We start from the raw sequence: 17065 nt of genomic DNA, 5'->3' as shown, positions 1-17065 counted from the left end.
TTGTCCCTTTAGCAGCCTAGAAATTAGTTAGTACAAAACGAAAAGCATAACTAGTCATCACGTTCACCCAGTAGCCTTGAACCAACTGGACACAAAGAAATAAAAGAAACATACATCAAGGCCAACAGCACCTAGTCCAAAAATAGCAACAGAATGGCCCTTCTTTGTTTTGCAACATTCAAACTAGCACCAAGACCTTCAAAATTAGAAACTTGCTACATAGCTACTACTTACACTTCCAGCATAGATTTAAGAAAAGGAAGTTTTTGCAAACCTGTGGAGATGCCGCAGCTAAGTACACAAACTTCGTCGAGAGGAGCAGCAGGGCTGATCTTGACAACACAGCCAACATGGACGACTGTGTATTCACCGAATGTGGATGTGCCAAGAAAATTGTATATCAGCTTCTCCTTGATTGAGAACCTCGACTGACCATCGTCGGTCATAATTCCCTTCTCGGTATTGATTCTAAGAAGATCGCCCGTGTTGCTTTCTTCTGATTGACAATGGCGAGTTGGCAACGCTCCCTGCACTCTGCTGTTAACACAGGAAGGACATGGTCTCCTGGTTTGAGACCAGATACCCCTTCCCCAACGCCCTCCACAATTCCAAACAAAAAAAAAAAAATCTTCAGTAATATTAACTTCAAAACACTGCACATTTTTTTTAACTGCTAATTACTCTCAACTCGTTAGTTCTGTCTTAAGCATTGAGAGATAGACGTGCATAGCTTACCCTGCGGCTTCATGACCAGATATGCGAGGAAACAATGGCTTTTGCCCCTGCAATTTATATTAAATCATTTCAATACCCAGGGTGCTCTTGCTATAGAAATATTAAATAAAGAAACAATAAATTCAGGACAAAATTAATTTTAGATAAAGAATTCATACAGGTTAAATACAAAAAGAAAAATTTGTACATAGTTGTAAGTAATTGGATGCTAAACTCTTACTTGGGTATTGGATTGTAGAGGATCATACATATAATAGTCTGCATAGTAACATCTGCATTTAAAAAAGTGCGTGATATACCTTGGCTTCGCAAAATGTAAACGTCAGTACGGCACAAAGGGGTGAATATATAGAATCTTCAATCGAACTTCATCTTTCTCTAGTGGCGCCACCTCCACTTCTTCAATCACCAGTGGCTTCCTTCCCATGTGTGTTGGTATTTATTCTGAGAGGAGAGTAAGGTAATTCTCTCTTTCTTCTCCAAGTTTCAGCAAAAATACTGCTAACATGAGCCAAGTTGACCAGTCATTTTAAATTTGGCCACCTCACTCGGTAACTGCCCTCCTAAAGGATTTTGTTAGTGCAGAGTTCTAATGGGATCCTATCCTCCAGTGCATTACTCAACATATGGTGGCATCTTAAAATTGTCAATTGTGATATATTTGATAAAGTTCCAGTTACGTTGAAACCACTTTAAGGTAAAGTACGCCTTTAAAATCACGTAATTAAAATTATAATATATTTTTTATTATTTATCATTTTATGTACTCTACCTTAGAGCAGCTTCAGACTAACCATTGTCATTTGATAAACACCTTATTATATTTTTTTTGATCTATTTGATTTTCGATGACTGTATTGGGTCCCAACTAGTCTAGATTCAGTGTGTAGTCACAATTAAAGATCCTTACCCCTCCTAAAATGGTGTATTTAATGAGGATCGAACAAAAGAGTTCTTTCCACAAATCCAGCCTGTGTTGACAACTGAGCCACAAATATTTGGTGATAAACACCTTATCTTTTACCAATAAAGTGTTGGCTCCACTGGCAATGGAGTCCCCTTAAGTGACTTGACTGGGTTTACTCCCCAGTTCGAGTCGTAAGGAAATCGCCTTTGTTGGGAGAATCCGTGCCTCTCAGTTTGAGCAGGGACTTCTAATCTAAATTGTGGTACGAACTTAAATGTGTCTCCCACAATAGAGACCCTCTCCGTGATATCTCATGGTCAAAACAAAAAAAAAAAAAATAAACTTTTGTTTGACAGGAATGCAGTCAGATTTACATGACAGTGAGAGCGATGGTGTTCCTCCATGCCAGCTACGTGACAAATCATCTTATATATAATTTGACAATTGACATGTCAGATTTCATTTCGATGCAAATGATTCCGCCCCAGATCAAATGAGCCCATTTATGAACAAAGGTCAGTGGATCTTGGAAATCCGATTTTAAAGGCCCAATTTGGGCTCAGTCCAATACGAATTACACCGTGTTTGCTTTGTTGTTTACTTATGAATGACCCTAAAGTGAAGGCTGTACAGATACAACGTGAGGTGGCCACTGATCGTCCATGATTCACTCCCAGAGAAGGTGGGGCCCAGCCCTAAAACTGACTGACTGGAGATAGATTGATGGGCCGGTGCAGACGGGGCATGCGTTGTCACCCAATCAGGTGGATCGTGGGGTCCACGTCACGCCCACATGTCATTTCGCCATCAAAACTCTCAACCAAACACAATAGGACAAGGATTTGCCTCTTATTAACAGACCACACGCCACCTCTCATTTCAGTCCGCTTTCCCCACCGTCCCGTCATCATCATCTTTTGCACTTCATGGTTCATACTGATGGATGGGGATTTTACATTTCTCTAATGCTCTGCCATACTCTTTTTCCTTTTCTTCTTTTTTCAGTTGTTGACTTCTGATAGTTTCATTTTAGCCCTTTACTGTAAATTTTTTCTTTTTTCATTCTAAACAAAGCGAAAGCTAAAGCTTGTATTAACTCTTCGTCTTTTTTTTTGTTTCATGCCACTGTCACAATTGCGTGGCATCTATTTAAGGTTGATTGTATCTGTTCGATAACATTTCTTAAGAGAAAAAGTATTGGGAAAATATGCTTTTTAAAAATATATGTGTTTATTTAATTATAATAAATATTTTTTTAATTAATAAAATTAATGAGGTATTTTATTTAAATATTTTAATTGTATTAATATTTTTATTAAAGTCTATTTAATCATATTATATGTATTTATGTGATCACCATATAGATTCACAGAATATATAAATACAAGTTATTTTATGATTAAATAAATTTAGTTCACAGTTGATAAATAAAGTTGGACACTTTATTTAGGTATAGAATGTAATAAATTCATTGAATGATTTGTCTTAATCATGTATGAATTTATTGATGTAGTACGACTACATTGAACATGATCACATATGAGATTTAATTAATTTTGTAATAACTTTCAGACCTATCAAATCTCATAGGCATTGATTTTACTGTAATCTTAATCTTGAGTTAATTATGATTTCATGATTGTAATTGTTATTTTATTTGAGTTACCAATAGGCATGACACATACTTATAGTCTAGATTACCCGGTATCTTGGTGGGAGCATTTATGAGCATTGGAGTTATAGATTAACAATATAGAATTTGTACAACACATCTCTTGATATGTTTTCGGCACTTGATCATAGAATTCTCTAGCCAGAGTGTGTCAACATATTTAGTATGTTGAAAATAATCATTAGAGAAAACCAATAAGCATCAAGGAATAAGATGTTATTAAATTGATTGAACAGTTGAGATATCAATTTAATTAATGATGTGGTACAAAAGATTGTGCAGTAAAGAAATCAATGTGGCTTGGGACGAATTATTATTCGAGCATACGATTATAGAAGTCGGTTCCAATCTTTTAGTAGAGTAGATTTAGAATTAAATAATTGGGCTAGTTTAATTACATGCCTAATTATTGTAGCTACTATTGTATGTTCCCAAATGATCCCCAGGTTAGCTCATTTAATTGACTGCACCACTACTGGATTAATAAGCAAGATAACTAGTTATTTGGATCAAAAGCTTAAATATATCATTTAGTGGGAGACTCCATTTAATTAGTTTGTGTGTAAGGGGTCTTATGTTATTTTATAAGGTGGGTCCCCTATAGAAAAAATAAGTAACGTGAGTTTTGTTTTTTAATTATTTGGAGCCTAGAGTTTTCATTAAATAGAGATATAAAAGGCTTGTTTTCTTTAAACAAAGAGAAGAGCAACTTTATACAGATTAGAGAAAAAAATTTCTCTTTATTATTGAGAAAAAAAATTTCTCGTGCTAGTTGTTTTGGTAGTGATAAAGGCACCAACACGTCAAGTACAGATCAAACATGAGTCATAATCTAGAAGATTATTGGTGACAGTTCGTGATCTAACAGACGTGGTGGTGACAGATCGTGATCTAACAGGTGTGGTGGTGATATATTGTGATCTAACAGGCGTGGTGGTGATATATTATGATCTAACAGGTGTGGTGATAACGAATCGTGATCTGAGAGCCTAAATTACTTCAGTAAAAAAAATCAAATCAAATTTTTAAGATTTAATTTCTAAATTATAAATTTTTATATATTATATGAGAATGATCTTAAAAAAATTTTATAAAAATTTATAAAAATTGATCTTTCTCTAACAAAAAGGACGTCGGATATTTGGATAATACAAGTCATATTTCAGTTCACCCTTTAATTTACAACTCAAAAAGCTAAAAGACTCTATACATGAGAACAAAAAACAAATAATCTTTACTCAGAACTGAAAAGGTGTTCTCTCACTCTTCTTACAGCAAAAGCTCTACACCGTTCCGGATCCAACAAGTTTTACTTTTCCGAAAGTTTAAAGAAAAGCTATCACTGTACACTATTGGACGATTATTGCCAGTAGATTTGAAGATTTTTCTTTCTAGATTCTCATTTATCTCAATCTCATTGCATAATGAGAGAAGTTTTTGATCTTTATATGTGCTCTTCAATGCAAGAGGAAGGGTTTGTATTTTTTTGCAGGTGGCACAGCGGCACTGGCACATATGGAAAGTGAAAAGGACACAATTTAAATGTTGTTTTTAATTCTATCAATGAATTGTCAGAACAACTCTCCTGGAAATGGTACGTGGTAATTAACCTGGCAAATGGGTTGGATTGCTGTCACCCTCACTCTTTAAGTAACTCCATGCATGCTCAGCTTGTACATATGGCCTTTAATTTTCCTTAAGTCGTCAAATTTATTGGCCCCCAGATATTGCTCACATAATCATATTCAAATCAAGTCTATGAGCTAGCCCAGATGTGCGGATACAAAGAGTATGATTAGACCAAATCAAAAAATGTATTGATTCCCATTTCAAAAAAAAAAAAAAATGTATTGATTTGATGGGTGCGACCAACAAATATAAAAATAAGAAATAGATTGAGATTCAATGGCATGCAAGGGTCCAACAAAGAGATTTTAGTTTTGATATCATGTTAATAATAAATTATAAAATTAAAAAAAACGTCTGTTATTATGTATGCAAGACTAGCTTTTCATTTCTCTGTCCCTTCTTTTTTTTTTTTTTTGAATACTGATTAATCATCATATTATTGCATTACACAGATAATTACAATTGCTATTATAGCAGATATATTACACTGATATTTACAATCAAAAATACATAATTGGAACTTATATTATTACATTGAATTCTGTGAAGTACATGCCCAGACAAATAATCCCTTACAGAAGAGGGATGTCCATACTCCACTCATATTGCACGAGGGAGAGGAAATTTTTGAAATATTAAACAAATAAGCACGTTAGCCCCCACAAATGCTTTTGTGGGGGCTTGAACCGCTGCCCTCACAATGCTTGTGAGGGCAGCAGCCCACCACTCCGACCAAGGCCGAAGTGGCTTCTCTGTCCCTTCTTAGCACAGCTAGCTAGCTCTCATATTACGATGCGTAAATTCTGAGTCGGAGTTAGTTTAACTATTGAACTTCAATCACCATTCATTGCGATTCAAATCCAATTTTCTAACGCTAACTTTATGCTTACATCGGTACATTAATTTACAATGTAAAAAATTAATTACAGAATTGTCTGTTTTGAACAGAAATTTACTCCTAAGTAGGCTGAAATACCTCTTATAAGTTACCAAAAAAAAGTACTTTAATACTATCAAACTTTTTGTTTGAATTTAATTTTAAAAACGTCACGCGGAATTTAGAAGATTGAAGCATAAGCCCGAAAATAGGATAGAATTAAATAAATAAAGGCTCGAAAATGAGCAAAAATTGAAGTGTAAATTAATTTATACAAAATGATCATGCGGATATAGGGTTATGAACAGGAAATTTTAGCTCTTTAGGATCCTATTAGTTAAACTATTTAATCTAAAGATAAAGATAGGGGGGCAATCTGAGTCATAATTGGTTTATTTAATTCAATTCTATGTGAATTAAATGAATTTGGGTTTGAAAAATTAATTCATTTAATAAATAGGTGAATTCAAATCGGTAGCTTATTAAATGAATCTAATTCTATTTAGAGGATATTGATTCATTTATTCATTTAAAATCGTTTAATAAATGAGTCATAAACAAATCGAATATGATCCATTTGTTAAAAGTTCATTTAATTAAATTACTTATTTATCCTTAAACATGTAACTTTTAAAATTTGAAGGCTAATATAGTAATTATAAATAATAATAAGTTTGTATTTTGTAGAACGTTAAATTTATTGTCTTTTTTATAGTTTATTTTGTTTATTAATTATATTTTTGTGAACAAATTCATATTCAATTTGATTCATTATGTATTCGACATAGAATAAGCGAATAGTAAACAAATCTAGATTTGATTCAATTTGTTAATTATTTCTACTAAACAAATTAAACGAATCAAACAAAATATTTGTTTAATAAAAAAATCGAATCTAAATCATGAGTTTTCAATTCGCTTATTTAATAAATGAATCAAATCTGAATTCACTGAATCTTAACTCAATTCGTTTACGTTTCGATTCGTTCATTCATTTTTCCCGCCTTTACATAAAGGTAAGAAACTAATCCACAAAACTTTCCACCCTAATACTATTCGAACTCAAGGCGTTAGTTGTGCATGACCGAGTTGCCCCGGCCAAAAGTCTACCTTAAGTTTGATACAAGTCTAAACAAATAATACATGTATAAATAATAGTCTCACAGTCTTCATGATTGGATAGATTATTTAATCCTTTATCCTTGAACAGTGAAAAACAAAAGGTCAATCAATTTTGATGCCTAATAGGCTAATATTGACCTAAATTTATAGTTTTGAAGCATTGTTGCGCATGTGTGTCTGATCAATTAACTATCAATTAACTTTGTTATTTTATTGCATCATCCACTGCACATGCTAGACAATAATTTGATAGTAGATATTAATTACTTTTTCCTGCACTATATACATCCACTGTGGCTAATGACTTTGATTGTGCTCATAATCCTCAATTATGTATCTAGTTGTCGCCCACAGGCAACATAATTAATTTCCAACAAGGCTGTTTTCTCTATATCATGCTTGATATCATGGCACCGCTAGTGAATCGTGTGGTTCAGACTGCATTCATCACCTAAATAAAAAATGCCATTTGGTTAATAACCTAATTATTAGTGACACAAAGCACAATGTTCAACCAATTAAGATCCTATTATCATCAAAGAGTGCTCAAATTCCTATGTGCTTTTCATTATTGCAGTTCTCATTATAAATATTAACTTCAAAGTATATAACACAATAAAATGCTTCTATTATTTCACAATTTAGATTATTTTCTTATCTAATTACTTTATTCAATGTTATTATTTTTCTAAATATTACATGTGACTATGATATAACATTTTACATATTCATCCAATTAACTATATAAAATGTTATTTATAGGAGAAAATCTTAAATAGTCTTGCCATGGCCCTTTCTAGATTTTTATTTGTCCGTACGATTTCTCCCAAACAAAATAACATTATTGATTAATTATAAAAGAATAATATGCACCTTACCAACAAATTCCGAATTTTTTGGATAAATGTGTCATTAATTCAAACTTTAAAAATATTTATTAAAATACTTCAACTTTTCTATGCATTGGAATTGAACTCTTAATTATGGATTTAGATTCAATACTTAGTTGAGTCTTTTCCTAATTTTTTAGAAAGATATAATTAGTAGTTATTAGATAAAAATATAAAACTACTTATTCCTTAATTGTATATTACTATACATATAAGTAATATACAATTAGCTCAACATTAGATTTCCATCCCTTAATTATATTTCCGTTTAAGTAAAAATTCAGATCAAAATTTAGGTTATATTCGTCCAATTGTCACATGGAAAAAAAAAATGAATCATCCAATTTTGCGACAAAAATCATCATCAGATTAAAATTTTCTCCTGTTCGAAACTTCTACGGAGCCAAAAATTCATGAGTTGATCCTCTCCTCATCCTCATCATTCAGCTTACCAACCGAAATTCCCGCTAACTGCAGTGCCACGAAAGTAAATCAACAATCCTCACAGGGTCAATTTCGTCCAGAAATCTCCTATATAAACACACAACCCGTGCACAAATCTCACTAAACTCGAAAACTTGGAAGTAAAAAAAAAAAAAAAGGAAAATAAACGAAACATATCAAAGAAAATAAAAATGATAACAGCAAATGACTTTTACAAAGTTATGTGCGCAATGGTTCCTCTATATTTCGCGATGCTAATTGCATACGGGTCCGTCAAATGGTGGAGAATCTTCACCCCGCAGCAGTGCTCCGGCATCAACAGATTCGTCGCCGTTTTCGCGGTCCCCGTTCTGTCATTTCACTTCATAGCTCAAAACAATCCGTACCAAATGGACACGAAGTTCATATTGGCTGACACTCTGTCTAAAGTTTTGGTCCTTGTTTTGCTCTCAGTTTGGGCTATTTTCTTCAAAGGCGGCTTGGATTGGCTCATCACTCTTTTCTCAGTCGCCACTTTGCCTAACACTCTCGTTATGGGCATCCCCTTGCTCAGCGCCATGTACGGAGAGTTCACTCAGTCCCTCATGGTGCAACTCGTCGTTCTCCAATGCATCATATGGTAAGAATCATATATTCTTCTAATAAAGGGTTGTTAAAAGACAAGACAGAAAAAAAGAAAGAGAGAATTTAGATGTTAGCATTTTGCAGGTACACACTTTTGCTGTTTCTTTTTGAATATAGAGCGGCCACTGTCTTAATCCAAACGCAATTCCCCGGTCCAGCAGCGGCCTCCATCGCCAAGTTCGAGCTCGACAACGACGTGATTTCTCTCGACGGGCGGGACCCGCTCAAGACGGAATCAGAAACGGACGGAAACGGTCGCATCCGGGTGAGGATCAGACGGTCCACGTCGTCTGCGCCGGACTCCGCTTTATCATCCTCAATCTGCTTAACTCCCAGGGCTTCGAATCTCTCCAACGCTGAGATATTCTCCATTAACACTCCGGCTCCTTTACACGATTATCATTACAATTCGAATAATGAGATTGTGTTCTGGGGCTCGGCCACAAGTCCCAGGTTGTCAAATTACGCTTCCTCGGATGCCTACTCGCTGCAGCCTACGCCACGCGCCTCCAACTTCAATGAAATGGACGCGGTTACTGTTATGACCGCCACTACGCCAACGTGGGCAAGGTCTCCGGTCGCCGGGAAGGTGTTTCGGAACCCGTCTCCGGTGGTTCCTGGTGGGAGAATGGTGTGGGATTCTCCTGGGAAGTATCAAGGAGATAGGCAAGCTGGCAAAGACGCCCCTGGTAAGGACCATCACTATTTTCATTCAAACGCTGTCGTTTACTGGGTTAATAGCATAGAGATCCCTATTATTTTATAATTTTTTTCTTTTTTTCCTATTATTTTATAATTGCTAAACAGAGTATATCAAATAGGCCCTATTTTCAGCTGAGATGACTAAGCCACCCTCCACTGTTCAATTTTCATTTTACGTACCAAATATTTAGTGTATAGATAGATGGAAATTTTGTGTCTTTGATTGATATATTTTTGGGGTTTGGCTAGGATTATGGAAATTTGAAATTTAAGATCTGAACAAAGAAGTGAGCAGCATTGTCAGGATTCGTTGTACGGATGGTCGGGGCAGAACAATAAATGTTTTTGTCTGGATCTGACCAGTTCACCAGATTTTACCGGAGGGAAAATCTAAAGACGATATTAACTGACGATAATAAAATTGAAAATTGAAGTTGTTGAAATTGATTGTGTTATTGTTTAGATTAATAGTCCTTTAGATTAGCGGGAGAATACTAGCTGTTTAAACTTTTATAAAAATAATTATAAATTTTAATTTTTTAATAAAAATAATTGAATGAAAATAATTTTTTTTGTTAAAAAATATGTGTGGAGTAAATATAAATTTAATGTAAATTAATTTCAGTAATTATCTTATTTTAAATTATATTAAGAATTTCATGTAATATTAATTATAATATGAGTAATAACAAAAAAAGAAAAAAGAAAAAACGTACTGCTATGGCTGGCCCAATGAAGTACGTGTTGATATGTTGTGTATAATGAACTCTGTTTGTGCAGGGGGACAAAACATCCTTTGCATTTTGTGTGTTCTGTCTCGGTGTTTTTCAATTATTCCCGTTCTTCAATTTGAGATAATCTTATTATCATAAATTAATATTTTACACCATCAAATGCTGGCAAAGATCCTCCATATCTTCTTTTTTGAACAAGAGACACGTAATGTGAATATATAATTGTATTTTTTAAAATTAAAAAGTAGACCTTAATATTTTAATAAATTTTCTCTCTTTAGCCCTAAGTTTCTTCCACCATATAACTAAAATAGGGGTGGCCAGTGGCCCATCCATAATCGCACACCCCTAATTTCACAATCGAAAGAGAAATAAAATTAACATAATACGGTCAAAATAATCTTAATTTTTTTTTTTAAATGTTAACTTTTTTACCTAAAGTCATGCCCTTTAATTGATAGGCAACATCATTAGCATGGAGCACGTGTGTAATGATTCCACAATGGCAGTCTTAGTAAAGAATCTCATTAAGTAATAAATAGTAAATATACCAAATCCCGGTCGGCCAATATTCTCATATTATCATTGCTTTGGATTCTTTAAAGGTTGACCTTTATAACACAAGTTATCGACCATGTTTGACTTTTGATTATTTATTTTATTTTATTTTTACTTTTTGCGATTTGATAATCTGATTATATTCTGTGTTTTATTAGTGTTTATCGTCAAAAAATAAATTTGTTAGCAAATTTTGCATTTTTAAATTACAAATTGATGTAACATAAGTTGCATTTTCTCTCAGAGAAAGAAATTAGCTTCAGAGACAGCTCAAAAATTCCAATGCCAGACGAAGCAGAATCAAAGGAAGCAGCAACCAACCAAAAAATGCCACATGCATTAGTAATGCTTAGACTAATTCTCACTGTTGTTGGACGGAAACTTTCTCGAAATCCCAACACATACTCAAGTGTGTTAGGGGTTCTCTGGTCCCTAATCTCATTTAAGTGAGTTAATTATATTATTATTCTAATTAAGTCACATTCATTAACTTTTTCACAATATATTTGGTATTATCATAAAAAGCGTCTTTTATGTAAAAATATTGCTATATCAGCTTGGTAATTTGTAACAAGATGGTTGGGATCTAACAGATGGAATGTGGGGATGCCAAGCTTGGTGAAATATTCAATCAAAATTATTTCAGATGCAGGACTTGGGATGGCCATGTTCAGTTTAGGTAATCATCATGTTACTGTCGCATGAATTGATGTTAGTCCCAAATGGAATTTTGATTATGACACGCACATACTGCTAATAATATCATAACAGGATTGTTCATGGCGCTTCAGCCGCGGATTATTGCTTGCGGGGCGAAAAGGGCGACGATGGGGATGGCAATCCGGTTCATTTGTGGCCCCATAATAATGTCCGCCGCGTCCTTTGCAGTCGGATTGAAGAGTGTTAAACTACACGCTGCCATTGTACAGGTAAGATAAAAATCGTGTGCTCAAGAAGATCAGTACTGCATGTTCTATGATGAAGGTTTACTGAACTGAGTATTAACTTCAGGCAGCTCTTCCTCAAGGGATCGTGCCATTTGTGTTTGCTAGGGAATATGGGTTGCATCCTGATATTTTGAGCACAGGGTAAGAAACTAAAATTAATTTGAGTTTTTTTTTTGTGTGGATTAATTAATTTAAAAGACTTACTTTAATTTGTAGTTCAGAAGTGTTGAATTTTGATTGATCTGACTTCATCAAAACCCTGAGAAAAGCTACTTTGCTTTTGATATCAAAAAGAAGTGCAATTCTTTTCTCTTTTTACTTTTTTCCGGGGTAACTTTAGCGAAAGCAAATTAATTATAGATTTTGGTAATGTGGAGGCACAACTAATTGGACGTAATAATGTGTTTTCAGACTGGCAAAAAAAAAAAAAAAAAAAAAAGAAAGAAAGCTCATTCACATATTGCAACAAACAACAATTTGTTTTACCAACTGTAATCACTTTCACACATCAAAATTAATTTCTTGATTCGAGAGGCTTTTTCGTTTAAATTTATAAAATTTTCTCCTCCTTTTTTTGCAGGGTTATCTTTGGCATGTTAGTTTCTTTGCCTGTTACACTCCTCTATTACATATTCTTAGGCCTATGAGTGCAAAAATCTGGGAGCATTATGAGGACAACAATCAAAATTCAAAGCCAAGGGAAGCTTGTGAATCGAATGAAGCAGCTCATCAGAAAGTATTATGATGTGACGAGCAAGATATGTCAAAAGTGTCTTTTCCGGAAATGACTGGCAAATTAGTGGAGGATTGATTCTAAAAAGGCTCCTAGTGCATAGTGTAGTGGTAGCCGAAAGAAAAAGGAAATATATATTATGACTTATGATTAAGGTAGGAGACTTATATGTATTCTTGTTGGAGATGGGTAAATTTATTAAAGTAAAGCTGTTTTGATTAAAAAAAAAAAAAAAAAATGAAACCAAGTTTGCTTGAATCAAGAGAGAACAAAAAGCAAAAGAAAAAAAGGATAAAATCTTTTTACCTTTTCTTTTACTTTTAGTGTTCTTTGATGTCTAAAACTATATGTATGCGTATTATCATTGGTCAAATAATTATTTGCTTTAATGCCTTTTTCTGCTAGATTTTGTATGTGAAAGGAAGACCAAATATCCTTAAAATTGAAGCTTTGCGAACAAGAGAGACTGTTGCCTGATAAGTCGGTATTTCCTTTTTTATTTTGATATATTAAAAAGTAAGGAAGCATTTCGGATAAATGCATTAGCCAAAAAGCAACCTATGAACCAAAGTTTTTGCTATTACTAGTGTAGAAATTAATAAAGAAATGATAGTCTCCCAATCAATCAAATTAAAAGGATTCTTGTTATTGAAGTTTCCAAACGTAATTTATTTGATCCGCTGAAAAGTACCTTATTGCAAACATTCAAATTAAGAAATCACTTTTATTATGAGTGGATCTAGCTCATGTCTAGACACATAATTGTATCATGAAAATATAAATATTTTAATTAATTTTTTACCATGATTTTCTTCTGAATAAAATACAAGTCAGTGATCCATAATTATTAGATAAAAATATAAAAATAATTAAGTGTTCACCAGCTTTTAAGGCTCACCCCAACTTAGGTCAAGAGATAATTCGGACCTTTTCATTTTTTTTACTTTATCTATAATTCGTTAATATAAATAATGAATTAAAATTTCGCGGAAGACTTAAGAAAATAATAATACTCTAGTTTGACATAAAATATCTTCGGTTGAAATTCGAAATATTTGTTCTTGAGTGAACATGGGTTCATCATATTGGATTCATAGCTATAAGCCCAGTTCCATTATCTCGAATTGGGCTGCACCAATAAATTGAAGTCAATAATTCGCATAGAATCATTTAAGAGTGCATATGGAAATGGAAGTTCAAAATAAATTATAGCAATTTGCTTTCTTTAAAAATCAAGAGCTGTTTTCGCCTTAAAATCCGTTGGAATCCTCCAAAGAAAAACCAGAACAAACACACGAGAAAAGAAGCAAGTCAGCAACAGCTTGTCAAATCAATCTGGATGTTGATTCTTCCGCAAGTTGCATATATATTTGTTGATTCTTCCGCAAGTTGCATGTACAGTTGGTCTACTAGAAAAAGCTATCACATTATTTAATAGGGAATAGTTTATGTCACTATAGTCTTTTTGAAAATTCCTCATAAATATTTGTACATCCTCTGTCATTATCTTTAATCTTTAGAATTATTAAACGAAAGTAAACCAACGGTAAAACCAGGGACCTAGATCGAAGGAAACAAAACCCGGGAATGGTTTTGCGCTTTAACTTGTATTTGAAAAGTCTAACAATTATTATAACATAATACATAATACCATGAGAATCTATTATTAAATTAAGTATACTTATGCTTATTTTGCTTTCATAGGTATATATACCTTCACAGACATCCACAATTTCTCATCAATAGCAATCATTTATGAAAGATTAAAAGAGTTTATATTTCAGTTCTCAGTTTTTTCAAACAATGTCAAGCACAGCCGGTCAAGTCATACGCTGCAGAGGTACTCAAAAATGCTGTATTTTGGTTTATTGTGCTACGAATTTGAATGCATATATTTCAATAATTTTTTTTATATGTTTCTTTTATTGTAGCTGCTGTAGCTTGGGAAGCAGGGAAGCCACTGGTGATTGAAGAAGTTGAGGTGGCTCCGCCGCAGACTAACGAAGTTCGTGTGAAGATCCTCTTTACTTCCCTTTGCCACACTGATGTTTACTTCTGGGAAGCTAAGGTAAAGACGCTGATTATACATATCATTGCAGATTTGCAGTTACCTTCATGTACTATAAGTTTACTGTTGAATCAAGATTAACATATGGTTTTAATTAACCTCATTCAGGGACAGAACCCTTTATTTCCTAGAATCTACGGTCATGAAGCTGGAGGGTATGTTTAACTTAAAATCTTAATTTCGTCTCAATTTTAATTGTGAACTAGAATGACCGGATATGATATTTGTTGAATTTTTTGTAGAATTGTGGAGAGCGTCGGCGAGGGGGTGACTGATCTCAAACCGGGGGATCAGGTTCTGCCTGTGTTCACCGGAGAATGCAAGGAGTGTGCTCATTGCAAGTCAGAAGAAAGCAACATGTGTGATCTTCTCAGGATCAATACTGACAGAGGCGTCATGCTTAACGACGGGAAATCGAGATTTTCCATCAATGGCAAGCCTATTTATCATTTCGTTGGAACCTCAACCTTCAGTGAGTACACCGTTATTCATGTTGGCTGTCTTGCCAAGATCAATCCGTTGGCTCCTCTTGACAAAGTCTGTGTTCTCAGCTGTGGAATTTCGACGGGTACTTATTGGAGCACGACATTTTTAATACTGTTTAAGGTTTAATTTCGGTTAGGATTCACAATTTAACAGTGGCTTTGTTTTCCAGGCCTGGGCGCAACACTTAATGTTGCAAAACCTGCAAAAGGCTCAACAGTGGCTGTATTTGGATTGGGCGCTGTAGGCCTTGCTGTAAGCAATCTTCATCTGCCAAAATGAACTGTCTTTGTGTTTGTTTCAGGTAAATTTGCAAATGACAATGCATATTCATATTATGTTTTTTCAATGTGATTGATCAGGCCGCTGAAGGGGCCAGGATTGCCGGGGCTTCAAGGATTATTGGTGTTGATCTGAATTCAAGTAGATTTGAAGAAGGTAAACAAATTGTGCTTTTGTTTTTTTAAATAATTAGGAAAGGAGACCATAAATTGATATCATACTGAGATCCCCATCTTGGTCGTTTCAGCAAAGAAGTTCGGTGCGACTGAATTTGTGAACCCAAAAGACTACAATAAACCAGTTCAAGAGGTTTGTCTCCAAATTAAATTGTTAAACAATAAGCACAAAAGTTAAATATCTTATATCATAATTGCATCTGGTAATAATGTACTAATCAGTAGGAATTTCACATCATTGCTAAACAGGTAATTGCCGAAATGACAAATGGAGGAGTGGACAGAAGTGTGGAGTGCACTGGACATATTGATGCCATGATTTCTGCTTTCGAATGTGTCCACGATGTATGTTCCTTCACTATCTGGTCCTAATTAACGGTTGTTAATTTTCTATAAATCCTGGTAACACAGACGGAATTGACTCCTGATATTTTCAGGGCTGGGGTGTGGCTGTTCTTGTGGGCGTTCCTCACAAAGATGCTGTGTTCAAGACGCACCCCATGAATCTGTTGAATGAAAGAACTCTTAAGGGCACCTTCTTTGGAAACTACAAGCCTCGTTCTGACCTTCCTTCGGTTGTAGAAAAATATATGAGCAAGGTACAATGAGTAATTTCAACTTTCAACTTTCAACTTTCCACTTTCAATTCGGTCAAGAGTAATGGCTTTGGTGATGACAAAGATTATGCATTGATTAATTACTTAATTGATTGATTCATGTCAAATGAATGTTGCTGCAGGAGCTTGAAGTGGAAAAATTCATTACCCATACAGTCCCATTCTCCGAAATCAACAAGGCCTTTGAGTACATGCTTAGAGGAGAAGGTCTCCGATGCATCATCCGGATGGAAGAGTAGAGTAGAATTTATTGCATGAACAAGTTTGAGATGTTTCTTAACAGTGGTCCTAATCACAAATGCTCTAATGTCATGTGTACGCAACGATGCTTTGTAAAATTAAATTATTTTGATTAATTTGTGGCCATAATTTAAAGATGTTCTTGTGTAGTGTCTTTCAGTTGGTCAATGGCAATGAATAAATAAATGTATACGTTTTTAGACATTACGATGTTGTTCATGGTTATTCTAATCTTGCAAATTGTAGCTATTCCTATGATAATATCAAGAATGACAATATCTATTTTTACAATTCCATCGGTACCATCCACCACCAATTAGCTTATTATTTAAATTATTTAATTAATAATTATGACGTCTCTCTCTCTCTCTCTCACGTTTCACTCCTCTTTTATTTTTCTCTTCCTAAGTTCCACTTTTTTTCCTCTTCTCTTTCACACTTATTTCTCCGCAACTCTCAAACTCATAATCACGAGTATAATCGATTTTTTTTATTTATAAAAAATAATAATAATAACAACCAAGAGTATGAATAACCACTAGGTCTCCCCTTGGCTTAACTGGTCGACTGTTGTTTGAGCCAGTTAATATAATCAGCCACCATGGCTTAAGACCTGGTACTGGTA

The 17065-nt window shown here is 34.2% G+C and overlaps 2 protein-coding genes across 2 annotated transcripts; both read left to right on the top strand.

Moving 5' to 3' along the window:
- Positions 1-8233: 8233 nt before the first annotated feature.
- Positions 8234-12977, top strand: LOC102617173 (auxin efflux carrier component 6). The gene is made up of 7 exons (XM_006472856.4): positions 8234-8895; positions 8985-9589; positions 11139-11340; positions 11488-11573; positions 11666-11823; positions 11906-11982; positions 12422-12977. Exons 1-7 carry the CDS (start codon positions 8468-8470, stop codon positions 12486-12488), a joined length of 1623 nt encoding a protein of 540 aa, XP_006472919.2. The 5' UTR covers positions 8234-8467; the 3' UTR covers positions 12489-12977.
- A 1289-nt stretch (positions 12978-14266) lies between these two features.
- Positions 14267-16644, top strand: LOC102616862 (alcohol dehydrogenase). The gene is made up of 10 exons (XM_006472855.4): positions 14267-14414; positions 14506-14642; positions 14751-14797; positions 14885-15210; positions 15298-15380; positions 15488-15563; positions 15655-15716; positions 15833-15928; positions 16021-16182; positions 16323-16644. The coding sequence occupies exons 1-10, from the start codon at positions 14378-14380 to the stop codon at positions 16437-16439; spliced, it is 1143 nt and encodes a 380-aa protein (XP_006472918.2). The 5' UTR covers positions 14267-14377; the 3' UTR covers positions 16440-16644.
- Positions 16645-17065: the final 421 nt, after the last annotated feature.

This window comes from Citrus sinensis, chromosome 5, assembly GCF_022201045.2.
Source record: "Citrus sinensis cultivar Valencia sweet orange chromosome 5, DVS_A1.0, whole genome shotgun sequence".
In the NCBI taxonomy this organism is placed as follows: Eukaryota; Viridiplantae; Streptophyta; class Magnoliopsida; order Sapindales; family Rutaceae; genus Citrus; species Citrus sinensis.
Note: the sequence above shows the minus strand (reverse complement) of the source record. Positions and strands in the feature narration are given on the sequence as shown.